General features: G+C 48.5%; 2 protein-coding genes across 2 annotated transcripts in view; one reads left to right on the top strand and one right to left on the bottom strand.

Moving 5' to 3' along the window:
• The window catches only part of LOC311582544 (protein arginine N-methyltransferase 9-like), a 77,144-nt gene extending 56,562 nt beyond the window's left edge, over positions 1–20,582 (top strand). The window contains exon 11 of the mRNA XM_084755696.1: positions 20,374–20,582. Coding sequence (XP_084611822.1) covers positions 20,374–20,481 — 108 coding nt within the window. The 3' untranslated portion in view covers positions 20,482–20,582. The remainder of the gene's footprint in view (positions 1–20,373) is intronic.
• Positions 1–23,891, bottom strand: part of LOC311582554 (transmembrane protein 184C-like) — a 44,188-nt gene extending 20,297 nt beyond the window's left edge. The window contains exon 1 of the mRNA XM_084755727.1: positions 23,213–23,891. The gene's annotated coding sequence lies outside the window, so the exon portion shown is untranslated. The remainder of the gene's footprint in view (positions 1–23,212) is intronic.
• Positions 23,892–27,569: the final 3,678 nt, after the last annotated feature.

Here is a 27,569-nt window from a genome sequence, read left to right as displayed (position 1 = left end):
CTCCTTCATTCTTTCCTTTCTTCCTTTCCTCCTTTCCTTCATTCCTTCACTTCCTTTCTTCCCTCCTTTCCTCCCTGCCTTCCTTCTTTCCTTCCTTCCTTCTGTCCTATCTTCCCTCCTTCCCTTCCTCCCTTTCCCTCCTTCATTCCCTTCCCTTCCTTCCTTCCCTCCTTCAATTCCTTTCTTCCTTTCTTCCTTGCTTCCTTTTCTTTCTTGACAGAGTCTCCCTGTCAAGATCCGATTGGAACTCACAGGCATCCACCTGTCTCTGCCTCCCCAGTGCTAGCATTAAAGCTGTGTACCCCACAGTTGATGGTTTAAAAGCAAGATCCACTGAGTTTAAAGGGCTCTGCAGTGAATCCAGAGAGAGAACAAGGGTCTGGAAAGCCAAAGGATGAAGATGAAGACCTCACTTGTGTCACTAGGTCCACAGAGGCTGGAGGTCCTGGCCTTGCCTTTGTTCTCTTCTGCTTTCCGTGAACTCTTCTAACTCTCTCCTGGGTAGCTACATCTTTGCCTCTGCTTAGCAAGTTCCTAATGGAGAAATTCTCATTTCCCCCTCAATATCCTCAGCAAAGAAATGTCTTTCTTATCTTGTCTTTTCCTTCCCTTCCCCCTCCCCCAGTTGTATTTGGTGCTATCCTAGGTCTCTGGGCTATCTAGCCTCTGGTTCTTGGCCCTCCAGGCAGTGTCAAAGGTAGGTTCCTACGCGTCCCTCAACCCAAGAATGGATAAAGAAGCTGTGGTACATTTACACAATGGAATAGAACTCAGCTGTTAAAAACAAGGACATTATGAAATTGGCCAGCAAATAGGTGGAACTAGAAAAGATCATCCTGAATGAAATATCCCAGACCCAGAAAGACACGCTTGATATATGCTCACTTCTAAGTGGCTATTAGCCATGAAGTACAGGACAACCATGCTATAATCCATAGACCCGAAGAAGCTAAGTAACAAGGAAGGCCACATGAGAATCACTGTGAAGGGGAAATAGAATGGATGGGGGTGGGGATGAGAGCAGGAGGGATCAGGTGGGGGGAGGAGGGAGGGATCAATGGGTTCACTTTATAAGATCCTCATTTAAACCACTGAGATCAACATTTACATGAATATTTCAATCGCCCTTACTCTTATTCGCAAAGATGTGTTACCAGAGTCATCCAGTTGATGATTCTCAGGTTCTCCAGTTTCCTCACAAGAAAAGCAACAGAGTGTCTTGTGTCACCCAAGAGATTTCAGTAATGAAGGGAGGGACGGGTACTCTGAAAGGAACGCCATGTCCCAGGGCCTTTAAAAATCCTTCCATACGACGGATGGATGGATTGAGCTAGCCAATACGGGCCTGTGGAGAAAGGCTTCTTCCTCTGTGTTTGGTGGCAGCTACACAGACAAGAGCATTAAGGAACTGTGTACTCTGTGTACTCTGCAGGGCTCTCACTCTGCCCAGACAGATGAACTGTGAGACTGGAAAGGACAGGCAAATAAAGGCAAATCCCATCGGGATTCAAGTGCACCATGCGGCAGTGACCTGCTAGTCTCCAGAGGTGCAGCCTACAGCAAGCTTGAGCATCAGGAAGTCTCCATGTGTTGGTGAGGATTCTTGGTGTAGACTCTTTGGGCTTCTTCTCATTGCTGGAGTCCAGAAAGCTAGAAGAAGAGTTCCTGACACCTAGTGGACCAGCAGCCTGGATGCCAAAAAGCACAATGAGATGCAAGGGCCTGACCCCAGCCACCTGTGGGAGCCAAAAGGCCACAAAACCCACCAGGCCATTCTTTTTTTTTTTTTTTAAATTTGTATTTATTTTGATTTCATGTGAACTGATGTTTTGTCTACATTTATGTCTGTGAGAGGTGTCAGACCCAGTCTGGAACTGGAGTTACGGACAGTTGTGGGCTGCTGTGTGGGTGCTGGGAACTGTACCTGGGTCCAACTATACAATTCTTGTTGTGCGGCAGAATGTTCCGCTCTGCTGATACTGCTAATCCAAGCAGTGTGTGTAGATCACACCTCCAGCAGTTCAGTTCAGAAAGCCCCAAAATGTTTGTGTTGTAGTAATTGCTGCTGCTGTAAAGCCTTGCCAGCAGGGAGGGTGACACCTGCATCTGCTTAGAATGTGCTGTTCAAACAGTAAAAGACTGATGGGCCTGGCACGTGACAGGTGACTCAGTGCTTAAGAGTGCATGCTCTTGCAGAGGCCAGAGTTCAGTCCCCAGCTTAATAATTCCAGCGACAGAAGAACTAACTCTCTCTTCTGGACTCTGTGGGCAACTCATGTGCACATATGACCATAATTAGAATAGCAATAATAACAACACTTAAAGATGATAGGAAATAAATGCTATAAAAGCCCAGGGCCCGACCTCTCGGATGTTTCCAGGAGTCCAGTAGTCTGGGGAACCCTGGGAAATCCTTTCTATGGAGAAAGGCAAGTAGCAGCACCTCCCACAATCTACCATAAAGAGATATAGCAGGTGGCGGGCTTCAGAACAGAGACCACGTTCTCATCAGCTTGGGTGCTTTGCACTGAGCTATAAAGCCACATGACAGGCCTGCTTTCAATGAGCCCTGACGCAAAGAGACACTGTAGTGTCTGACCCAGCCCACGTAAGTTCAGTGGGTGTGCATGCTGCATAAGTGCTGCTTGTAGACTGCCAAACCACAGAGAAAGCACTGCTGGCTTTGGGAGCAGGCTTGGAAGAAGGCCACATTGTCACTATTCTTATTTGAAAAGCTGTCCTTAACTTCACTGCTGGGTCCCGAGAGAAGGGAAACATCAGACTTGGGGACAATAAGTGATTAGGCATCCTGAACTGCCCATTATAAACAGTGCTTTTATGGTAACTAAACCATACAACTGGGCACACTCACCAACATTTCATTATAGGGCAACCCTGGCAGACCCAAAAAGTAGCATATAACAACGCGCAAGCAAATGAATAAACTTGTGACTTGTTGGGAACTGATACAGACTGACTTAAAATGTCAGTCACTGCAGGCTGACATTACATACAAGCTGGAAGAGAGAAAAAGAAACAGCCGAAGAGCATAAACCGTGGCTGTTCCAATCCTCCAGGTGGCATGCCCCAGGAACTCTGTGCTCCCCGACAGGGTCCGTGAGTATCTGTGATACTGTGGCCCTTTGTCACTGCGCAGCTCCACCTTTCATAGGTGCTGCGAGGAAACACCATAACCATGGCAACTTTTTTTTTTTTTTTTTTGAGACAGGATTTCTCTGTGTAGCCCCGACTGTCCTGGACTCGTTTTGTAGACCAGGCTGGCCCCAAACTCACAGCGATCCGCCTGCCTCTGCCTTCCCAAGTGCTGAGATTAAAGGTGTGTACCACCATGTCTAGCTCTCACGGGCAACTCTTATAAAAGAAAACATTTAATTGAGGGCTGGTTCACAGTTTCAGAGGTTTAGTCCATAATTGTCATAACAGGAAGTATTGTAGCGTGCAGGCAGACGTGGTGCCTGAGAGGGAGCTGAGAGTTCTACCTGTGAGGGCAGGCAGTGAGGAGAAAACCGGCTTGAGCTTCTGATACCCACCCCCTAGTGACACACTTCCTCCAACAAGGCCACACCTACTCCAACAAGGCCACACCTCCTAGTAGCGCCACTCCTTGTGCTCCTGTACATCCAATCACCCCAGGTGCGGTTTCCCAGAATATGCGGTTCTTTCCCGAAGGGACTGTGCTGTGCTGTGCGGTTCAGGCCACTGGATCTAGTGCAAATGGCAGGTGTTACCTCAGGCTAAAGTATTCCATTGCAGGTGTAAGCCTCTGTCCTGCTTTGAGTCTGATGTCAGTTTTGGGTGTTTGGCTCCTGGCTGGTGGCGGTATTTGTTGGGAACTCGTGGAGCCTGTAGGAAGTAGAGTCTCCCCGGTAAAAGCAGGTCACAGGGGAGGGTCTTTGAAGGTTTTACCCAATGCTGACTTCTGCCTGCATTTTGGGGTTCCCACCACACATTTCTGATGCCAAAAACTAAACTATCCTACCATGCCTTCTGTACCCGGATGGAGAGAAACCCTCATGAACCAAAGTAAGCCTTTCCTCCTGACCTCAGTTCCAGCAGGCTTCGTGGTCACAGCCATGTGACAATAACCAATTGACCCTCCCAGTACCCTCTTCCCTGACTCCAGCAAGCCACGCTAACTGGAGCAGGTGTCTCCGCATGGAAAGTCAAGACCTGACATTTCCTTCACGTAACGTAGAGGGGAGGAGTTATTTGATTTTATTTCTTATGTGTGGGGGTGTGTTGTCTGCATGACTGTTGTGCATCCTGCCTGTGCCTGCTGCCCATGGGTATCGGAGTCCCTGGAACTGCAGTTATGAATGGTGGTGAGCTGCTGTGTGGTTACTGGGAGCTCTAGAGCAAAGAACTCAAGAGACTTAGAAGGGAGGGGCGTGGGAGTGGATTTTTCACGTGTTGCTTAGAGAGGCATCCAACTCCCCTCTAAGCTTTATTTCCCTAAGTGGTGCCAGAGAAAAGCATTCGTAAAAGAAGTGTTACTGCTTCTGTACTGCTTTCGGGGCCACTTCTTGTGGTTGTAGCTGCTACTGAAAGAGGAAAAGTGGTTACAGTGGCACAAAGGCAACAGACATGATACAAAATGACCCAAGTTCAGCACGGAAAATAGTCAAAGGACTCCATTAGTCTGGGGCGGACTTGGCCCTGTGTGTAAGCCAGGATAGCTGAGTGGTGAACGCACCCCGAAGGCCTGTGTGTTGAAGGCCTTGGCCTCTAGGATGGTTCCACTGGGAATGGCGGCTGGTCCTCGGGTCTCTGGGGCGTGCTCTCAAGCGTCCCCTTCCTCTTTGTCTTTTGCTTCTCGGCCACGACACCAACTGTTCTCTGCGCCCTGTGCATCCTGGTGAGGTTGTTTTGATAGGAATGCCAGAGGCCCTAAATTTTATGGGTCTGTCCAATCCATCTTGTAATTTGTGAGCTAAAATATTTTGTTTTGTTTTTGTTTTTGGAGACAGGGTTTCTCTGTGTAACAGCTCCGGCTGTCCCAGAACCCACTGTGTAGACCAGGCTGGCCTTGAACTCACAGCGATCCACCTGCCTGTGCCTCCCGAGTGCTGGGATTAAAGGCATGCGCCACCACCGCCTGGCGTGAGCTAAAATATTAAACTCGAAAACCAGACTACAGACAGGCGTGGTGGCACACACCTTTAATTCCAGTACTCAGGAGGTAGAGGCAGTCGGATCTGTGTGAGTTCAAGGCCAGCCTGGTCTGCAAAGAGAGTTCTAGGACAGCTAGGGCTACACAGAGAAACCCTGTCTCGGAGGAAGAAAGAAAGAAAGAAAGAAAGAAAGAAAGAAAGAAAGACAGAAAGAAAGAAAGAAAACCAGACTTACTTGCATCTCTCTCCGACTCCCTCTCCAATCCCCCCTCCCCTTCCACACCACAGTTGGAGGATACAGGGCCAACTTGAGCCAATCTGTCAGAGTTGCTTGCTTTCTCTCCATTCCTCATTAATAAAACTGAGGCCACATAGCCTTAAAGAAGAGTCTAGAGACACCAGAGGCACAGTCCTCTCAGGCTTCTCAGGGTATCTGCAGGGTAAAGACAAACAGTCACACTTTTTTGTTACTGCCAAACAACAGTTTTTGAGTGAACACTGGTTGCCACACAGCATCAAGCATGATTTCTGACTAATCTAGCCAGGGTTTCGCTAAAAACACATGATAAATTAAGTCAAGTGCGTCAAGGAAGAGTTCAACAGAGGGACCACTTACAGCAGGTGTCAATGAGGAGCACAGAAGCCGTTTGGGATAATTCTGTAATGAGTCTCTAGACTGTGGAGTTAGACAGGCTGTGGGCAAGACCGTCAGCACAGAGCTGTACGTGGACACGCCCTCCAGGGGGAGTGGAGACAGTTAATTCTCCCCCCTTTCCCACCCACTCCTGCCCTGCAGAAGCCGGAGGATGAGGGAACCTGCTGCTGGGGGCCAAAGTCAGCCTCACTGGGCAGGAAAGAGGATGAGGATGAGCTCAGCATGCCAAAGAGAGGGGATCCAGCCAAGAGCAGGAAAGCCAAAAATATTAGGAATAATACTTACCCTAAAACATCCCAACTCGCCGGGCGTGGTGGCGCACGCCTTTAATCCCAGCACTCGGGAGGCAGAGGCAGGCGGATCGCTGTGAGTTCGAGGCCAGCCTGGTCTACAAAGTGAGTCCAGGACAGTCAAGGCTACACAGAGAAACCCTGTCTCGAAAAACCAAAAAAAAAAAAAAACATCCCAACTCCTCACTGCTTCCATCACTGGCTAACTTTTTAAAACTCTTATTCCGAGAATGAATGAACTAGAAAGCAGCTATTTGGGGCAGAATTCTGCGTACACATACACTACACAGTATTGCTTATTTTTATTCTATACCTGTATAAACAATGATTTATGAGCCAGGTGCAGTGACACATGCCTGTAATCCCAGCATTCAGAGAGGCAGAGGCAGGTGGATCTCTGAGTTCAAGGCCAGCCTGTTCGACAAAGCAAGTTCAGGACAGCCAAGGCTACATTGAGGAATCCTGTCTTGACTTTAAAAGCAGCCCAGCCTGGTCTCAAATGTACTACACAGACAAGGCTGACCTTGAACTTCTGACCGCCGCCCCCGCAACCTCAGCTCTGGAATGCCAACACATCCTATTTTTCATGAAGTGCTGGACACAGTGAACGCTAGACGAGCAGCCTTCCAGTGAAGGCCGTCGATAGCACCCATGGGTTCCATGTTATTCTAACTTTTCTTTCTAATATAAACTTGAAAAGTCCGAGCATACTTATCAAACAGAGGCCACAAGCTGGCCAAGCCGACCCGCGCCTTTCACTGTCACCGACCCTCCTGCACTGTCGCATGCACAGCGCCTTTCACTGTCACCGACCCTCCTGCACTGTCGCATGCACAGCGCCTTTCACTGTCACCGACCCTCCTGCACTGTCGCATGCACAGCGCCTTTCACTGTCACCGACCCTCCTGCACTGTCGCATGCACAGCGCCTTTCACTGTCACCGACCCTCCTGCACTGTCGCATGCACAGCGCCTTTCACTGTCACCGACCCTCCTGCACTGTCGCATGCACAGCGCCTTTCACTGTCACCGACCCTCCTGCACTGTCGCATGCACAGCGCCTTTCACTGTCACCGACCCTCCTGCACTGTCGCATGCACAGCGCCTTTCACTGTCACCGACCCTCCTGCACTGTCGCACGCACAGCGCCTTTCACTGCCACCGACCCTCCTGCACTGTCGCATGCACAGCGCCTTTCACTGTCACCGACCCTCCTGCACTGTCGCATGCACAGCGACGCTTGCGCTGCCTTCCACTGTGGTACCAACTCCCCACTCTGTCCTCACTTCGTGTATTAAACTTAGGTGTTTCCACTCAAAATGACACTCAGTCTTAAGGTTTGGAACTTAAATTTCAAACCACAACAATTCAAAATTCTTTCGCAAGCTCGCCTCTGTTTTCTAGACACCAAAGCATTTCTTTAGATCCTTTTTGGTTTTACAAGGGTCGGGATAAAGCAGGTAGGCACTTGCCAAAAAGGCACTCAACAGTGTTACAGCAAACAAAGCCCTGTTAACTGTGGCTACAGGGTATATCCGGTCTCTTCACGTGTGGCTAAGCTGCGTAGCCATACAAGCCCTTTAGACAGCCATGACGACAAGTGGCAACCTTAAAGGAGCCCAGAGTTTACATAACAGCTATTCGGGCTCTCCGTTCTCCCCAGTCCTCACTTCAGATGCCACGCAGCACACTCAACACGAAAGCTGATGAAAGGATTCTCAAAAGACGGCAGCATGACCTCAGGAGAAAAGGAGGAAGGCTCCTCCCCCTCACACTCCTACCTCAGGGCTAGTGGCTATGGACTGAAACCATAAGCCTTAACAAACCTTTCCTCGTTATAAGTTGCCTTCGGGGGATGGAGAGATGACGTAACGACTTGCTCGGTGGGTAGAAGGCTGTCTGTGAGAACATGGGGACCTGAGTTCGAATCCCCCATACCCTTGTAAAAAGCCAGATGTGGCACCACATGCCTGTCATGGGGACTACGGGGAGCAGAGACAGGAAGAGCACTGTTATCTCAAGGAGAGACTTTGCCTTGAGGGGGTGTGGCAAAGAGCAGTATGTCAGGATACCTGATGTCCTTGTCTCCAAGAATCCTGCTCTCCACTCCTGCTCAGGCACCTAGGCTCACCTAGACTCCCCAAAAGTCCCCATCTTACTAGTGAAATGACACCTGAACTCTGAAGTCCGGCCTTGGCTGTTCTCGCCTGGCGTCTGTGACTCTCTCCAAATTCATCTGCTTCCTCATTCCTATTCATTTACTCTTCACCCCATTGTCTCTAAGTGTGACCCCTCTATTGCCCTTCCTAAACTTCCTCCTACGATAATGTAGTTTAAATGCATGATGTCCTCCACAGGGTCTGAACACTTGCTCCCAAACTACTGACACCATTTGCCAAGGCTGAGGTACCTTTAAAAGGGCCTTGCTAAAAAAATAAAAATATAAATAAATAAATAAATAAAAGGGCCTTGCTAAAAAAATAAAAATAAAAATAAATAAGTAAATAAGTAAATAAATAAATAAATAAATAAAAGGGCCTTGCTGAACAAAGCCACTGGGATGGCCCTTGAGACTTTACAGCCTGTCGCACTTCTTCACTCTGTCCCTAAGTATAGATGTAATATAGATGTAACATGGCCGGCCAGCCTCCTGCTCCCTACTGCCTGCTGCCATGTCTTCCTGACCCTGACGGACTGGGTCCCTCTGGAACTGTGACCCAAAATAAACCCTTTCTCCTGTAAGTTGCTTTTGTCAGAGTTTTTTTTCACGGCGATGATAAAATAGCTACAACACTCAAGGCAGGGGCCTCAGGGTCTGCCCTGAACCAATACTGTCGTTCTCCCAGATTCCGCGGTAGGCTCCCAGCATCATTTCCTGTCTCCAACTCTAGTATCTCTAGACTCATTAGCTCTGCTCTCTCTCCCCGAAACACACAACCATCTCAACACAAAACAACTAAAACCCACCATCCTTCCTGCCAAGACTGTTCCTCTGCCAGCAGCCAGAACTCGCCGCCCACAGCCCGGAACCAAAGACCTCACCTCGCCTGGATCCCCACACCCAGTCACCAACCCCTAAACTGGGGCACTCCTCCTGCCACTAATCCTGTCCCAGGTTTGACCTCCAGCCAAACTCCATCCTTGGTCTCACAGACAGAGGACTGAATGCATACGTTGTCAGTGCCCTGCTCAAAACTTCCCTCTGCCTTCACCTACCCCACATGCCCTCACAGACGCCCTGACCTGTCTGCAGCCTCGCTCCCACAGCCACTCAGGAACAGGCAGCCACACTCGCCCTTTACCTGAAGAATTCCTCTTCCCCACTCAGCAGAACCCCCTAGCCCTCCTCTGGTCTTCTGAGTTACTGCAGAATGAGTGGGTGGCCCTGTTCAAAACGCTTGGTCTACAAAGAAAGTTCCAGGACAGAGAAACTGTGTCTCTAAATAATAAATAAATAAATAAATAAATAGGACCAAAAATGTTTCAGGATTTTTAGATTTGGGTTGAGACCCAACTCAAAACACCAAATTCGGGGCTGGAGAGATGGCTCAGAGGTTAAGAGCACTGACTGCTCTTCCACAGGTCATGAGTTCAATTCCCAGCAACCACATGGTGGCTCACAACCATCTATAATGTGATCTGATGTGCATTGTATACATAATAAATAAATAAATCTTTAAAAAAAATACACCAAATTCATTAGTTCCATATTTAAAAAAACAAAAACAAAAAACCTATGCATGTGTGCAGAAGACAATTTTAAATAATTTTATGCAGAAAAAAAAGTTTCATAATGTAGAATTTTCCACTTGGAACCTTGTCAGCACTCTAAATATTTCAGGATCCAGATTCTGGTTAGGAAGCTCTGTGTCTCTGCTGTCTCCTTTCATGCCCTGGAACCAATCAGTCCTGTTAACTACGGCAGAGCATTCTATACTTCAACATAAATGAAGTGACCTTTTAGATAATTTCAGTAAGCATCACTGGAACTCTACCTTGTGTGTAAAGTCTCCTCTAGCAAGGAGGTGGCACCAGCAGGCCTCAGCAACGCCAGGTGACACCTCTCCCCTATCGACACAAATACATAGGATAAACGAGCTTTTAAACTTTTTAAAAAAGATTTATTTATTTATTAAGTTTACAGTTTTTTTGCTTGCACGTACCCCTGCACACCAGAAGAGAGCACCAGATCTCATTATAGATAGCTGTGAGTCACCATGTGGTTGCTGGGAATTGAACTCAGGACCTTTGGAAGAACAGGCAGTGCTCTTAACCTCTGAGCCATCTCTCTAGCCCGCTTTTAAACTTTTTTGGGTTTTTGAGACAGGGTTTCTCTGTGTAGCCTTAGCTGTCCTGGTCTCGCTTTGTAGACCAAGCTGGCCTCGAACTCACAGCGATCTGCCTGCCTCTGCCTCCCAAGTGCTGGGATTAAGGCGTGCGCCACCACGCCCGACCCTTAAACTTTTTTATACTGGCAACACATACCAAGTTCACTACTTTTCCCAAAAGTTAAAAAAGAAGACTAAAACGCTGCACGGATCGAATCCGTTCACTTTACCTACCGTCCGTATACTACAGAAGAGGAAGACCAGGCAACTTGCCTGAGGCCACACAGCGAGCAAAGCTGGCTTCTGTCACTGTGACTTGTGACTTAATACCTCTGCTGCCTTTGACCTGAATGTCACAAAACACAGCAAAGCCATCTGTCACAGTGACAAAAGTACTATCGGTCAGATTCTCAAATAATTATATTAACATGCCCATGGTACTCCATTCCCAGGCACTTTAGGCTTTATCCTCAAATCTTGCAAGTTCTTTTTTTCCTTTTTTTTTTTTTTTTGGGGGGGGTTGGTTTTTTGTTTTTGTTTTTGTTTTTTTTGGTTTTTCGAGACAGGGTTTCTCTGTGTAGCCTTGACTATCCTGGATTCACTTTGTAGACCAGGCTGGCCTCGAACTTACAGCAATCCGCCTGCCTCTGCCTCCCGAGTGCTGGGATTAAAGGCGTGCGCCACCATGCCCCACTCCAAGTTCTTTTTTGGTTTTGGTTTTTTTTTCTTCTCCTCCCTTTGATAGAACGAGATTGTACAGTGGCTGCTAGACAGGCTGCAGCGACCATATAATCTGAAAACCAGAAGGCGCTGGCGCTATACAGGGGGTTCAGTGTGTGACCTTCACCTGTGACTAGGCAGAAATCCCTTCAGCTGGGCTTTCCTATTTAATCAATGAGAGGCCTGTATTCAGCTCTACACTTCAAAACGTTGTCAGCTTAAAAGAAAAAACAAGCCCATGACCATGTCATCATCTTTGTTGGTAATTTAGGACAGTTTGTTGTTGTTGAGCTGGGGTCTCACTATGCATCTCTGGCTGGCCTGGAACTCACAGTGTAGACCAGACCAGCCTCTTCATCGAAGTGATCCTCCCGCCTCTGCCACCCAAGTCCTGGAATTAAATAAAGGCTTACACCACCACACTTGGCTAGACCGAGTTCTCTTAATAATGATTATAAACAGTTACCCAAAGTTTTTTTTTTTAAATGTTTGATGTGAGCGCTAAATACTACCACTCACCAGGCTCAGAAGGGCCCCCTGCAGCCAAGGTAGTGAGGGGGCTTAGGCAGGGGGACCGATGAGGCCAGCCTGACCCACACAGTGAGTGCCAGCGAATCAATGAATGAATGAATGAATGACCAACCAATGAGAGTTCTGACTAATAAAAAAACCTTAGGTGCTGAGGGCTTAAGTTAAGTACCAGCTGCTATGTGATGACGCCAACTTCACAGCCTGAGTAAAAAGCACTCAATTGTCTAGAAACCATTACACACCCTGCATGCAGGCCTGAGGGGACACCGCCCCAGCTAATCAAGTTCCTCCAGCTACCCACCTCAACACCACTTGCTCCCAGACAGCATTGCTTCAGCACCCAAGGGCAGAGGTGCCTGTGGGTGAGCAAATCAGTGAGTGAGGAGGAACCACACTCCGAGATGAAATACCGAGTGGCTCAGGATTAGTTATCTTCCTCAGGAAACAGGGAAGAAATTCTAGTTGGACCGGGGAGGCCAACCTAGCTAGGTCAGAGGCAGCTGAGATGGGCGTGGCTCCTGCCTCGGAAGGTGAGCATCCGAAGTTTCTGTCCGGTTGTTTCTCAGAAGGTGAGCATCCGGAAGTTTCTGTCTGGTTGTTCAGGAACAAGGGCGCTGATGCAGAAGCAGTCTTGTGGCCAGTCGAGGAACTATGTTTCCACATTTGGAATACCAAGCTGAGTAGGACATGGGTCTATCAGCCGTGAGGGGATGCGGCTCCCGGCAGCCATTTCCAGCAGCCTGAGGGTCGTCTCTAGTCATGCAGTGACCCTGACTCATGACTTCAACATGGAAAAAAATTGCAGGCCCGTGGAGAGGTTACGAAGCAGAGGCGGGACTCAGTAGAACTACTGTAATGTGCCGCCCGCCAAGCCTTAAGACGTGACTCGGGGACAGAAGGTTGGCAAGGGTGTGGGCTTCTCCAAGAGAACTGCAGAAAACGAGACTGCAGAAAGGTGGGGAACAGAAAACGAGGGGGAGGAGGCACGGATAAGCAATTTATTAACTCTCTCAATACTAGCCATTTACGTGTGCCACTCTGGTGACTCTCAGGTTACATCTCAAAAAGGTGCAGAGGAACCCTTTCTCCCTTCTTTTTTTTTTTTTCCCTTAAGATAAATTATATATAAGTGAGATAAACTAGGTATGTCGTGACGCAGGAGGCACTGAGGCCGTACAGGGGCTCCAGGTTCACAGCTAAGAAGGGAGACAGACCCTCTATCTTGTGCTACGTGCAATTCTTGCTTTGCTGCAGGCAAGAGACTTGAGCTGGGCTCCAGGTGAGGGGCTCCTTTTCCTTCTCCTGTCTCCGTCATCTTCCTGGCTCTCTACTTGGCTTCTGTTTGTACTCGCCTCCCACTCACGCACCTCCCACCTGAGCGACTCACCCTCACACGCCTTCCACCTAAGCTAAAGTTTTTCATGTACAAGGTGTTTAGAAACACAACTAACAGGGGCTGGAGAGATGGCTCAGAGGTTAAGGGCACTGACTGCTCTTCCAGAGGTCCTGAGTTCAATTCCCAGCACCCACATGGTGGCTCACAAGCATCTATAATGTGATCTGATGATCTCTTCTGGCCTGCAGGTGTACATGGAGGCAGAGCACTGTATACATAATAAGTAAATAAATAAATATAGAAAAAAAAAGAAACACAACTATCATTTTGCCTTTACATTCTAATGCTCAAAGTCCAAGTTCAATTTTTAAAAAAAGTTCTCAAGGTTTTTTATTGTTGGTTCAGACCAGTCAGTCATTTCTTAAGTCATGAAATGTACACTGGTTTTCTCTGCTTATAGCACTGGGCTAATAACTCAAAATATGGAAAACACAATTTAGTCCTAGAGCTGTGCCTAAGTAGTACAGCACTAGCCCTGCGCACACACACAGGCCCAGGGTCTGAGCCTGACCGCCTCAAAAGTCTTAAGAACTCCATGGATTCATTAGTTACAGATCATTTGCAAAGGTAGTGTTTGCAATTTCTCACACTAAGGCTTTTGTAATGAACGTTCTCTACAGGTAAAGGCCTGGGGCTGGGATACATAAATATAAAGCAGATACAGGATGCAAAAACAGTAAAACTGTATGAATGTTGTTCATTGTTCAAAAATACAACAAAACTATCAGTAAGCTAAATCTCCCAAATGGAATCTATGTATAAGACCATCACGCAAGTATGACGGAATTGCGGTATTAAACTACTAAAGGTCTAGCGGCCAGCATAGTGTGTCGACCTTTGATCAGGAGGCAGAGGCAGGAGGACCTCTGTGAGTTCAAGGACAACTTCCTCTACAAAGAACGCTTCAGGCCATCCACAGCTGCATGGAGAGTCCCCGTCTGGGGTTTCTCTACGTTATCTTGGCCATCCTGGACTGCTTTGTAGACCAGGCTAGCCTCAAACTCACAGCGATCCAACTGCCTCTGCCTCCCAAGTGCTGGGATTAAAGGCATGCACCACCACGCCTGGCTAGTTTCTGCTTTTCAGGGAGATAAATACCAGCTGGTATTTATTTATTTTATCTTTTTTTTTTCCCAGAGCCGAGGACCAAACCCAGGGCCTTGAGCTTGCTAGTCAAATGCTCTACCACTGAGCTAAATCCCCAACCCCTATTTATATATTCGTCTGTTTATTTATTTATTTTTGAAGCTGGAAGACAAATATATGGTGGCAATTATAAAGTTCTTTGTCTTTTTATACTTCGGGAACATTTTGAACTTTTATTTCCAGTGCTGGGGATTAAACCCTGGACCTCACGCACACCAGGTAGCACTTTGCCAAAAAGCCATGTCCTTGGGTCTATTTTGAAATTTTGAAGTTAAAAAAAAAAAAAGTGTTAAAATTTTCTCAACTAAAAGGTAAAATAAGAAACAGGAGGATCTGGCTATGGTTGTGCAAGGCTTTAGTCCCAGCACTTGGAAGACAGAGGCAAGCAGATCTCTGTGGATTCGAGGTCAGCCTGGTCTACAGAATGAGCTCCAGCACAGCCAAGGCTAGATAATAGAAATTCTGTCTAAAAAGAAGATATTCCTGTCTCAAAAAAAAAAATAAAAAATAAAAAATAAAAAAAAGAGGAAGGAACAAAAAGGGAAAAGATGCAAATAAAGAGAAGAAAAAAGAATTTTGAGTGGAAGTCTGTGCTTTGCAATGGATCTTGAACCAAAATAATTTCTGAATATCTACACTTATAAACTGTCAATTTTATTTACAACAATGACCACAATGGTCACAATTTGAAATTTACATCGTCACTGTACTGAGCTAATAAGGATATTCTATAGATTATTAAATGTGCACTTTCAGATAACCAGGGTTTATCACTGTAACATTCCCTGCTAAAGACCACAGTTACACACGAGTTACATCCCCTTATTTTGGGATGCCTTGTTAATTGTGGTCTGGGCTGGGGAAATCAGACAAAGCCACGGCTACATCCCACCTCCACGCAACTGTCATTTGGATATGCAGCTAAACCTCTCTAAACTGTTTCCTAGCCTCTAAGTCATGACAACACAGCACAAGTGTTAATATATAATAGTCACGAGTTAGCATCAAGTACAGCAGATAGTCAATAAGTAACCATTAGCTATTACCATGCACATTTAAATAAGAAATGTTTGGATTTTTTAGATTTTCTTTTGTTTTAATGTATGAGTGTGTCTTTGTGTGTATATGTGTGCCGTGTGCATGCCTGGTGTGCACATAGATCAAAAGACGATGTTAGATCCCTTGGAACTGAGGTTTCAGATGGTTGTGAGCCACCATGTGGGCGCTGGGAACCTAGCCTGCGTCCTCTGCAAAAAGTCACATGTGTTCTACTGAGCCCAAGGAAAAGTTTTTTAAGTGTACATTTAAATAAACCTTGTCGGGACTGGAGAGATGGCTCAGAGGTTAGGAGCACTGACTGCTCTTCCAAAGGTCATGAGTTCAAATCCCAGCAACCATATGTTGGCTCACAACCATCTATAATGAGATCTGTATACATAATAAATAAATCTTTAAAAATAAATAAATAAATAAAAATAAACCTTGTCCCCGAGGTTTCATTTGTAAAGGAATCAAGTAAGACATTCAAGACACTTTTACTCAGAATAATCCGGGCAGTTCAACACTCCTCCTCCAAAATTGAAACAAAAGCCAACTTAGCAATTTTCCTTTAAAAAACAACAACAAAAAAAAGCTTTTAGAAAATCAAAGGCGAAGTTGAAGGACACTGAATGCCAGAAGACACAGTCTTCACATTTAAATTTCTAACAAGAGACTTCGGACATGACAAAAGACACTGTTACCTTAAAGTGTGGTCAGATGTAAAGTTGATGAATCTATACAAGGTCACATCCGCACTCATTCAAACCTTGATTTACAGTAAGAGCACACACCTGGTGCAGGCCAGGCTTGCCCAACAGCTCCCAGGACAAGCTCTCTCCCAGAAGTCTCCAGCTCTCTCTCCTCTGTGAAATTCCTTTAGCAAAGACAAATACTGCCACTAATGGGCTATGGTCTTCCAGCATGAGAGAGAATGACTTAATGTCCCCAAGCACAGCCCAGTGATGTGAAGTATCTAATGTTCTGGTCACTGGTGTCACCATCTCAACCTTCAGCAGCTGGGGACAGCCCTACCTGGCTGCTGGCACCTCGGCTGTGCACGGTCCATTCGGGGTCTAACCACAGCCTTTGTGACATCTCCGACTTGACACTCACATCACTGTGAATCGGGTTCCCACAAGGCATCAGTGAGCTTTACTTATTTTATTTCTAGAACGTTCCAGCATTGTCAGAATGTGGTTCCTTCCAGAGTCTGACAGTTCTATGTTCTTGTTAAGCAGTAACAGTGATTTGGGCAAACACATTGTTTAGGAGTAGTGAGTACCAAAAAGTTAGCTAAGTGCTCCTCTTTACCCGAAGAAAAAGGCCCTATAGATGATATAACCTGGTTTTTATCTTCGAGTTTATTCTGAACACTTCTGCATGTGTCAACCCAGCCCCTGTAGTAACCTAATGAAACACGTTCACAACTATACTGAGCTGGACCCGGGCCCGCTGTTACCAGGTGGCTTCATTTGGACCGGGACTGACAGGCCACACTGTCTGTGTTTGATTCTTTCAGCCGGTTCTGGTTACTTTTGTTTTGTTTTGAGACAGGGTAACCCCAGCTGTCCTGGAACTCTCTAAGAAGGCCAGGCTGGCCTCAAACTCAAGGGTCACCTGAGTCAATCTTGCCTCCTGAGCGCTGGGAAGAAAAGCACAGCAGCACCAACACCTGGCTCAACAGCTGCTTTAAAGAATAAACACCAAGGGGGCTGGAGAGATGGGTCAGTTGTTAAGAGCATTGCCTGCTCTTCTAAAGGACCCGGGTTCAATTCCCAGCACCCACATGGCAGCTCACAACTGTCTGTAACTCCAAGATCTGATACCCTCACACCAGCACACATAAATTTAAAAAAATAAAATAAAGAAAAAAAAAAAGAATAAACACCAAAAAGCAAAGCAAGGTCCTCCCTCCCTCCCTCCCTCCCTGCCATGGTCATCAGAGGAAAGCCTGTGAGGAGCCAGCACTCACAAGGCTGGGGGAAAGGTCATAGCCTAGAGGCCAGCCAGGCTGCTCACCTTGACTGCGTCTCAAATAAACAAGCAAAGGTAAAGAAGCCCCAGGGAATGGGACTGATGAGTGGCCGGTTCACAAAAGCACAAGGACATCAGCTCACCGAACAGCCCACACTCCCAGGGAGCAATGCCCTGCCACTGGTGGACCCACTCTAAAAGGAATCAAAGACCACCTGTGATGAGAACAGCCTTCCTAGCCAGTCTGCCCTTCTCCCAGCTCAAACCCCATCCTAATTATTTTCCCAGCCACCCTACTTTCCTACAATGGACCAGGCTGCTGAAATAGACTCCAAGGGCAGGGCAAGCTGAAGGCTTATCCCAGGCGAGGCCCTGACCACAGTGCGAAATGGGGGTGGGGTGGGGGGGTCCTTGGTGAGTTCTTCCTTCAGGACAAAAACCATGCATGAACATTTTTCTATTCAGGGAAAAGTTAAACTTTTTTTTCTTTTCTTTCTTTCTTTTCTTTTTCGAGACAAGGGTTTCTCTGTGTAGCCTCGGCTATCCTGGACTGGCTTTGTAGACCAGCCTAGCCTCCAACTCACAGTGATCCACTTGCCTCTGCCTCCCGAGGGCTGGGATTAAAGGCGTGCATAACGACGCCTGGCATAACTTGTAATTTTATGAGCTTTTCAAATACTTTACTTCTATACTGCTCTCATTTCCACTTAGTAGCCGCATTAGCACAAATCTACAAAACCAATCCCGACAAAACAAACAGGAGAACACCAACACAAACTGTCCTACTAGGATTTAACAAATATTCAGATGTGGCCTCAGGCCTAAAACAATCCATGGCCCACACTGACTGCACCATGAACGCAGATGTAATTAGTTCAGTACTCTCAGATGGGTTCCACTCATGGTCCAAAGTGGCTTTTTGGTCCTCTTGACAAAAGGCAACCTCCTACCCGCCACCCCCACCCGAGCAGGCTTCCTGTCAGTCACCTGCACCAGAATTGGAATCCCCACCCTTTTATGTGTCTCACATTGGCCTAAAACCTGCTGTGTAGCAGGGAATGACCAGGAACTTTTGATCCACCTACCTATATCTTTTAAGTGCTGGGATTACGGCCTATGCCACTAAGCTTGACTCACTGGTGTTGGGGACAAAACCTCACTCTACGGACTAAACTACATCCCCAGCCCTTGGAATGCTCAACAATAAGACAACTTGCCAGACCAAGAGAATGGATGGCGCTCCTCAGCCTGCTCTCGGTTTCCACAAGCCCGGCCTCTCCTGCCTATGTCCTAGGGCCGGGACTGAGCCAGAAGCAAGTGACATCAACCAAAACCATCCCCTAAGTTCCTATGTCTGAGTCACCTGGACAAAATCGGGACCAGTGGAGGGGAAAGTGTCTCCTGGGTCAGTGGGAGCCTCTGCACAAGCACCTCATGGGCTCCAGCACCTTCCACGCCACTTCAGTCAGCCTCCTGCGATCCACTGACACTCACGTGCACACAGAGAGCTGACTGTCTTTCCAATCTCTCAAATCTCAGCATAACATGTACGGGCAACATAAGAGATTTCCCCAACCCAGCACACAGAAAGAAAGATGCCAGCCCAGGCAGACCCGTTGTACACAGTGGGGGTGGGCAGCTCACACTGAACCAGACCATCCGAGCTTGCTGCGGAGCACCTCACCAATGCCTTGGGGCTGCTGGCTGATGCTGTTCTCCCTACAGGCCAGGCACTCTCCATTAAACACACAGGAACGTAAGTGTTACAAGCACCTAAAACCAGGCACTGCCTGGAAAGCTCACGGTCCTTTACAGTGCTCTGAAAGAGGACACTGGTCACGCTACACGAGGGGAGGAATGACAAAAGCAAGAACTAAAAAGCCATTGGAACAAAGAGTCCATTGAAGTGAGTGGATGATCTCCTGATCTCCCACATAAGTCACTGACTCTCTGGAGCTCCTCCAGCCCACCCCCCATGCTGTGTCCAAGTCTCTCCCCCACCACACACACACACACACACACACACACACACACACACACACCACATGCCCCTACTCTAACCATCTCTCCCCTTATGCAGCGCTTCTGTCAAAGGCCTGTGGCTTTCCGGGGGGAGCACTCCCATCCCCACCTGTGGCTTTCTGGGAGGAGCACTCCCATCCCCACCTGTGGCTTTCCAGGGGAGCACTCCCATCCCCACCTGTGGCTTTCCGGGGGGAGCACTCCCATCCCCACCTATGGCTTTCCAGGGGAGCACTCTTATCCCCACCTGTGGCTTTCCAGGGGAGCACTCCCATCCTCGCCTGTGGCTTACGGGGGGGGGGTGGGGAGCACTCCCATCCCCATCTGTGGCTTTCCAGGGGAGCACTCCCATCCCCACCTTGGCTTTCCGGGGGGAGCACTCCCATCCCCACCTTGATCTGCAATCAGACGCTGACCTTCTCATTCCTGTCAGTCAAACTGGCCACCTCATTCTTCCCCCACTGCAGATGTTTCGGTTTCTTCTCAGCTGTTTCCAATCCGACATGGTTCTCTTCCTTATATAAAACACCGATGAGTTCTAACACTTCTAGCAGTCTTTCCCCTGCTGTGCCCTGCCACAAACTTGTTCTGGGAACAAACGTCAGGGTATTTACTGCCACTTATTCTTTTTACTCCCTTCAGCTTCTTTTTTTTTTTAACTTATGCGTATGTGTCTGGGGGGAGGGGGAATGTACGTGCAGGCAAATCCAGGTGCCACAGAGGCCAGAGGTGTCAGATCCCCTAGGAGCTGGAGTTACAGGTGCTTGCGAGCCATCTGATAGAGGTGCTAGGAACTGAAGTCTGGTCCTCTGGAAGGGCAGTGTGTGCTGCTCTTACCTGCTGACCCAGCTCTCCAGGCCTTCCACGGTTTAGCTTTTTAAGATAGGGTCTCACTTTGTAACCCAAAGTGAGCTCAAATTTGCAATCCTCCTGCATCAGCCTCCAGACCACTAGGATGGCAGCAGGGCACTGCCACTTGTCTTATTTCGTATCCTTTATTTGAATAACTCAGCAGAGTACAAATAATGCAAAAATGTCCCTCAGACTGGAGTGAATTCGCTGCAGAAAGTACAAGCAAGGCCAGGACTTCTCTGGGGTGCCCACACAGCATTAAACTACAGTATTACTTCCTGTTGCAGCCATGGAAGAGAACTCACCAAGAAGCCTTTGGGCCTCCAACTTCCTGGAACATTTATAGAAGGATTCAAAAATGGTTCGAGGGGCTGGAGAGATGGCTCAGTGGTTAAGAGCACTGTCTGCTCTTCCAGAGGTTCCGAGTTCAATTCCCAGCAACTACATTATGGTTCACAACCATCTATAATATGACCTAAGGTACACTGTATACATAATTAATAAATAAACAAATGAATCTTGAAAAAATGGTTCGAGATACTCAAAAGTCAAGACAAGATGTCTTCTTGCAAGACAATGAAGAACAGAAATCATTTAAACACAAATTCCAAAGAAAAGCACAAAAGGCCTTGTTCTGCAAACCGATATATAGAACAGAAAGAAACTGAGGCAAACTGGCAGTCTTGACCAGCTCAATGACTGCTCTGCAGACCCTTCCTTCCCCTTAATAGTCTTCCTTGCATCCCTAGAATCCAAAGTTACGGAAAGACAACTGGTTACCTGACCTCATCGGCATGTTTCCAAATGCTAGGGAACTTGACTGATGCTGCCAAGTGGTGCAGTGCGGGAGGCGGGGCAAGAGCTGCATGACCCACCCAACCCAGCCAGACCCCATAGAGAGAAGCCCAAACCAGGTGTCCTTACTTATGCTCTGCCCTCTTAATCTCTGCTAAGAACGAGAGGACCACTTTCATGGGCCAAGTGGGAAAAGGCCAGGGTCCTTCCAACTTGCCAAAAAGAGCATCCTCTAAAGCTTTTATTGTGGGAAAGAACCTAAGGTTATGGATGAGGATAAAAAGACACTACTGTCTAGCTGCCCTCTTAAAGACAATGATCATCCATTTTGTTTCTCACCTTTGACCCCAAGCACAAGGATTAAGACAGCAAGCCACAATTTCCAGAGGGTCTCCCTTCTGAGGAGGCAAGCTAATACACATACACACACACATACACACACACACACACACACACACACACACACACACACACACACACACACTGGCTGCCTCAGGAACATGAGGCATGCTTCCTGCCAGCGGAGCAGCTTACAGTCACAGAAATAGCTTCCTACCCATGGCCAAACTGACTCTGCCATCTGCCCCTCTCCTCGTGTCCCTACTAGCCAACAAACCAAGCTGGATAGAGATGACCAAACCCTGAACCCCAGAGCCCACATAAACACAGAAAGGGAGATTCAGCTCCACAGACCTAACCTCTGACCTCTGACCTCACACGTGCACAATGGTACAGGAGCACACAAACACCTTTTTGAAAAGGTACACGTATGTCCCCATGTAGTGATGCTACTTAACAGTGGGCCACAGAAACCGGAACACGAAGACGTCACAGGCCATTGGTGTTCCCCACCCCTCTCACTGTCTGTGGTCATTGCTCCCTGTTTACAGACTTTCCTCCCGTGTCCCGCCTAGCACGGAAAAACTCAAAGGCAAAGGCCTGCACGGCCACCCGGCACATGACCCATTCATCCCAAAGGGCTTCCCAAGCCAGCTCCGCAACACTAAGAGGTCACAGACCCAAAGGTGCCTTGGAGAAGGTCCAGGGAAGTTGAGTGACTTGCTTCCCAAATTACAGGGATGGCTCCACTAAATTCTTCCCATTAAAAAACATTTCAACTCATTCATTAAGTGCATATTAACTGGGCCAGGCACTTGACCGGGTGGATGGAAGGAAGCCTCAGTACGTTTTCATCTTCCTAGATGCAAAAACGGTGTGGTGAGAGTGTACGTGTCTACAAGCACACGGAATAAATTCCCGAGGATGGCGGCGACTACTGAACCAGGAAACCTAAGCACCATCTACCCGAGGGGCTGGGGAGTAGTACCCCTGGGGCTTGGCTCCTGCCCGCTCAGGTGTTTTAAGGGGAAACAGGGTGCTCACAGTGACTCAAGAAAGGGACTTGGGGTTCCAGCGTGGCCTGGATGCCAGTGCCTGGCCCTGGAAAACTAATTTCTCCCCGTCTGTGGAGCATTACAACTGTTTCTGCACCGGCCTCTACTCCTAGACTCATTAGGACTCCAAAACACTGCTCTTTCTGTTGCTGTCTTCAGAGGTGGCTTGTTGGGTTGTTGGATTGTTTGTTTGTTTGCTTGCTTGCTTGCTTGTCTGTTTGAATACTGGACTGTGGTGGAAGGCATCAAGCCTGAAGAGAGTGGAATTTCCTACTTACTCACAGGCACTGCCGGCTAGAAGCAGGGGGCGGTCTGCCCACTGACCCTTTCAATCCCCAATCTTTGAACTCGCTTCAGCACAGTACAGAAGGAATGTGCACAAGGCAGCACAAAGCCAAGTAGACTTTCTGGTTTAGCACATGAGGGACTCAGGTCGGGACAGTCGCACGGGGTAGAAAAGGGATATCTAAGAGTTAAGTGTAACTTCAGGAACTTTTGAAGAACTCAGTTACAAGCAGGGTCTCCCAAGAATCTCCTAGAAAGTTCCTTGGAAAGGTTACAAGACAAAACTGTCTTAGCTGATTGATGTCTCGGATTTGCCGGAGGCTGGGGGCAACGTTAGGGCGCACTAAAGCCTGACTCCGGCCGAGTCTCCTCTGGGTCCTGCCGGCGCCTAGGCGTGCTCCGCCCGGCCAGGCGGGAGCCCCGGGGCAGCTCCCACGCACCGCTCCTGGCTCCCGCGCCACCGAGGGGCCGGGGCGGGAAGGAGGACGCGCCCGAAGCGCCTAAGGAGAGGAATGTCCTGGAGCTTCTCCCCCTAAGGAATCTCCAATTACTCTGGTCTAGGGGCACAGAGCCATCCCACACGGGCCGGGAAGACGCTCCTCCCCGCCTCCCCCGCCACGCCGCAGCCCGAACGCGAGAGGGCCCCGCTTACTTTTGGTGGCAGCGATAAGGTTCTTGCCGTCCTTGATGAGCTCTTTGATGAACTTGTTGGTCCTCTCGAGCTCCGCTTCGTGCGCGCGGATCCTCTCCCGGAACCACGGGCGGTCGAGGTAGCAGTCGCTGAACTCCAGGGGCTGCAGCCCCATGACTGCGGCGGAGCGCACGGGCGCAGGCCGAGCTTGGGCTCCGAGGCGGCGGCAAGGTGCGGGGCTCCGAGGAGGCGGGCGGGCGGGCGGGCGGCTAGCTGGGCTGAGCGCGCGGCGACAGCAGTTCGCTCATGTCCCGCCGAGCCCAGCGAGCCAGGCGACTGCACCGCGGCGCGGATCCCCAATCCCGGCAGCCCCCAGCAGCTGCAGAGCCCGCCGCCCCGCCCCGCCCCGGGCGCGCCCGCCCCGCCCCCGCCCCCACGCCCCTGCTCTCCCTCCCCAGCGCCTTCGGCTCTCCTCCCTGCCCTTCCCCGGACGCCTCTTCCTTCTCTTCTCCACGCGCTGTTGCCCCTCCTCTTCCTTCCGAGGCGGCCGCCGTGGAGAACGTAGTCGGTGCCCTCCACCCTCGGGCGCCTGCGCCTCCCTGGTCTCGGCTCGCCCGATCCAGGTGACTCAAGCGGATCCTCGAAGTGGGCTCTGGACCGAACGGGAAGGAGTCTTAATAGCAGGCCTCGGTCCCCGCGGTCAGACGTCTTAAGTCAGGACGGACTGGCGGGCGGGCGGGCGGAAATGATTGACTCACTTATCTGTGTACCCAGGGAGGGCGCCTCGCGGTGCAAGGGCTCGCACGCCGGGCGCTCGCTCTCCTCATCCCACCCGCCGCCTGCGCCCGAGCGCTCAACATCTCCACCTCGGTGTTATCTTGGCAGCTTCTAGAACATTGTTCATCCTCTCTGTGCCGAATGACTTAGGGCAAGGGAGCGTGTAGCTAAAGCGCGTTGACCCTGTTTCTGTCCTGTTCCGCAGATTAAATTTACACGGGTAGAGGAGGCGACCTTTATTCTAAAAATAGGCCGCCGCCTTAAGTAGATGCCAGACTTTAAGTGGTTTTTTTTTCACCTGATGGGAGGGAGGCGGCAAAGACAAGTGTGAATTCGTGTCCGGGCGCCCACAGAAATCCTTTCCTATTCCATGCGTTCTAAAGCAGAACTCAGTATCTCCCCCATGTGTACAGCAGATCATACACTTGGGAGACACTTTCATCAACCAACAGTTTATAAAGCAATTACAATGTGCACACATGGCATGCAAACTCACAACACATGTTTACATGTAAAGGCTTAATGATGGTTGTAGTACCACCGGGAAACTTAAAAGTGATTCTTTAAAACGTTCAGACTGAGTGCAGTAATTAAGAGACTGTTTGGCCTGAAAGCTGTAAGCTAACCCCCTGGGAACAGCTAACTAAATCTGTAAGTGCTCCTGTTAGAAATGGCACCATTTGCGTGCCTAACCCAGAGGTAAACATTGTTTCAGTATCCATCCTCTGGGTTCAAAAGCCTTTCCAAATAACTTCTAGGCACTTTGAAAGGTTCACTACCTACTGAACTCCCTACTCAGCAAGGGAGTCTACACTGGAGGGAGAGAAAGGCAAAGGGGAGGAAAAACTGGAGATTGAATTAAAGCCAAACACTGTAGCACCACAGCCAGACATAGTGCCTGAGCCTCCATAATCCCAGAATCCCATAAGCTGAGGCAAGAGGATTGAGTGTTTAAGGCCAACCTGGACAGCCTGGTGAGAGGCCAGGCAGGGCTTCATAGCAAGATCCTGCCTCACAAGCGAAGCAAGGGCAGTGAATTGCCTTGAATGAGAATGACCCCCCCCCCCCCAGAGGCTCATACAGTTGAATGCTTGATTTCCAGTGTGGAACTGTTTGGGAGGGATTAGGAGGCGTGGCTTACGGCAGGAGGTGGGCTTTGAGGTTTCAAAATTCCAAACCTGTCCCAGTCTCTCTTTTTCTGCCCCATGCTTGTGAAGTAAGATGTGAGCTGTCCATCTACTGCTCTGGCACCATGCTTGCCTGCCACCATGATAACCCTCTGACACGGACCTGGACTGACCCTCTGAAACTGTAAACACCCCCACCCCCACCCCCGATCAAATGGGTGTCACAGCAGTAGAACCATGACCAAGACAGCCAGGTAGATTGCTCAGTAGAAATAATGCCTGCCTCCAAGCCAGATGACCTGAGTTCAATGCCCAGGACCCATGGGAGTGGAAAGAAAAACCACTCCGGAAAGTTGTCCTCTGACCTTCATTCACACGCATGCCTATATGCACTCGTATACACACGCACGCATTCTCACACACACACACACACACACACACACACACACACAGAGACACGAGAAATACTTTTTTAAAAATAAACTGAGAATACCCTCCAAAAGAGAGGTTGTGGAGGCTTCCACAAAGAATCCAACATAAATATATAAATATATATGTATATTTATATATTTATACATATATATTATATGTTGGACATAGATACTTCCAAGAGAAGGTAAATAAAGAATAAAAACATGCACCCACAGCATGCTTGTGCATGAATGTTCATAGCAGCATTCTCTATAACACCCTAAAATGAGTCAACCCAATAACCACCCGTAGTTGAGAAAGTAAGCACAGTGCAAATTAAGCTACCATGAGAAAGAAGGCAGGACAACATGCCCTGCAGAACAATGAACTCTGAACTCATGATGCCAAGAGGGCAGTGACAAAGGCCACATGTGATATCATCCATTCATATGGCATGCCCAGAACAGAAAAAACCCCCAGAGACAGGGAGTGCATTCACAGTTGTGGAGAAGTGTGGACAGGGCCCAGATATAAAGAGCCTCCTAGGCTGTGTTAGCATTGGCGGTCTCATCTCCACGCTAGTACAAGCCGTAAAGGCGTGGTAGGAGTATGGTCTGGCTTGATTGAGATGTCTCTCTTAGCTGTGTGGAGGAGGAGAGTCCTGTAGGAAAGCCATTAGAAAAGAAATGGCATAACCGAGCTCTCCAAGGTGACACTGAAGACACAGCTAGGTCTTACAGGGAGTTTCTGGGACTTGAGAATTGTCTGGACATTGGAAGTGAGGAAAGTGTCAAAAAAGAACCCAAGCTCTGGGCTGGAGAAATGGCTCAGTGGTTAAGGGCACTGCCTGCTCTTCCAAAGGTCCTGAGTTCAGTTCCCAGCAACCACATGGTGGCTCACAACCATCTATAATGTTATCTGATGCCCTCTTCTGCAGATAAAGCACTCATATACAATAAATAAATCTTTAAAAAAAAAAAAAAACCCAAGTTCCCGGCAAAATTGTCAGGATAGGTGGATGGAAATGTTACTTACTGAAAGCAGTGTGCCAGTGAGAGCGGTGGTACCTGGAGAGGACAGGGCCAGCGTCAGAACATGACTGTGACTCAGAGGCATCTGAGAAGATTGCAGCATGTGAGGACAATGACACGATCTAGAACAGAGTTGCTAGGCTTTGCTGGGTGCCTGGTTAGTTACAGACTCAACCTGCTCAGGTTCCAGCCGGGGTGAGAGAGGTTAACTAGGACGGAGCCCTTACCTCTGTGCTGATTCCAGTACAGACTGCGTATCCCAGGTTGAGGCCCAGAACTGCCGCCACCGTAAAGCCAAATGCAAGTGCTCCTGGACTGCACACAGGGTTTCAGGCTGGGAGTCGGAACTAGACTCAGATAAACTAGCAGAAAATCCAAATGAAGAATGGTTTTAGCCAAAAGAATTTCTCTGTAAGGCAGCCGGGAAAGGTCCCCCTATCCTTCCCTCTCTAGTCCAGAAGACAACAGCCTTAACAGGATGCCATGATGCCTTGGGAAGTGTTGTTCCACCTTATACGACCTTACAGTGTAACATGGCTCCCAAAGAGCCTCCGGAGGGAAAAAGGTGAAAAGACCAAAGGACCTCAGCCCCAGCCACCCCGGGCCAGCTTCTCAGCATTCCTGTGCATATCATAAAAAAGGTTTTTCCTTTTTATGTCTTTGGCCAGAACTTAGTCATATAGACAACATATTTTGCTGCAATGGGGAAAAAAATGTGGCTTTATCAGTTAGATGGCCACAGAAAGGTAAGGGAAGATAAATATTGAATAAAAACAACAGTCTCTAACACAGGCTGACACTTTTTTTGAGTGACGTACTTAAGCGACAACCATGCCAAAAAGAAGCGATAGAGCAGGAAGAGATGAAGGTGTGATTGCTGGGTATCGGTCAATCTACCTGAGGCGGCTTCTCACAAGACGGACAACAGCAATGAAGAAAATGCCAAAGTGGCTTCTGGGTAAATCAGTGGAGCGCAGCACTGAAAACCTCAGGCCCTGAGACAGTGTTGACAGCCGACACTCTGGAGCCATT

The sequence above is a fragment of the Acomys minous genome (assembly GCF_964271855.1).
Source record: "Acomys minous genome assembly, chromosome: 14".
Lineage (NCBI taxonomy): Eukaryota > Metazoa > Chordata > Mammalia > Rodentia > Muridae > Acomys > Acomys minous.
The sequence above is the reverse complement of the archived record's forward strand: the minus strand, read 5'-3'. Positions and strand labels throughout refer to the sequence as shown.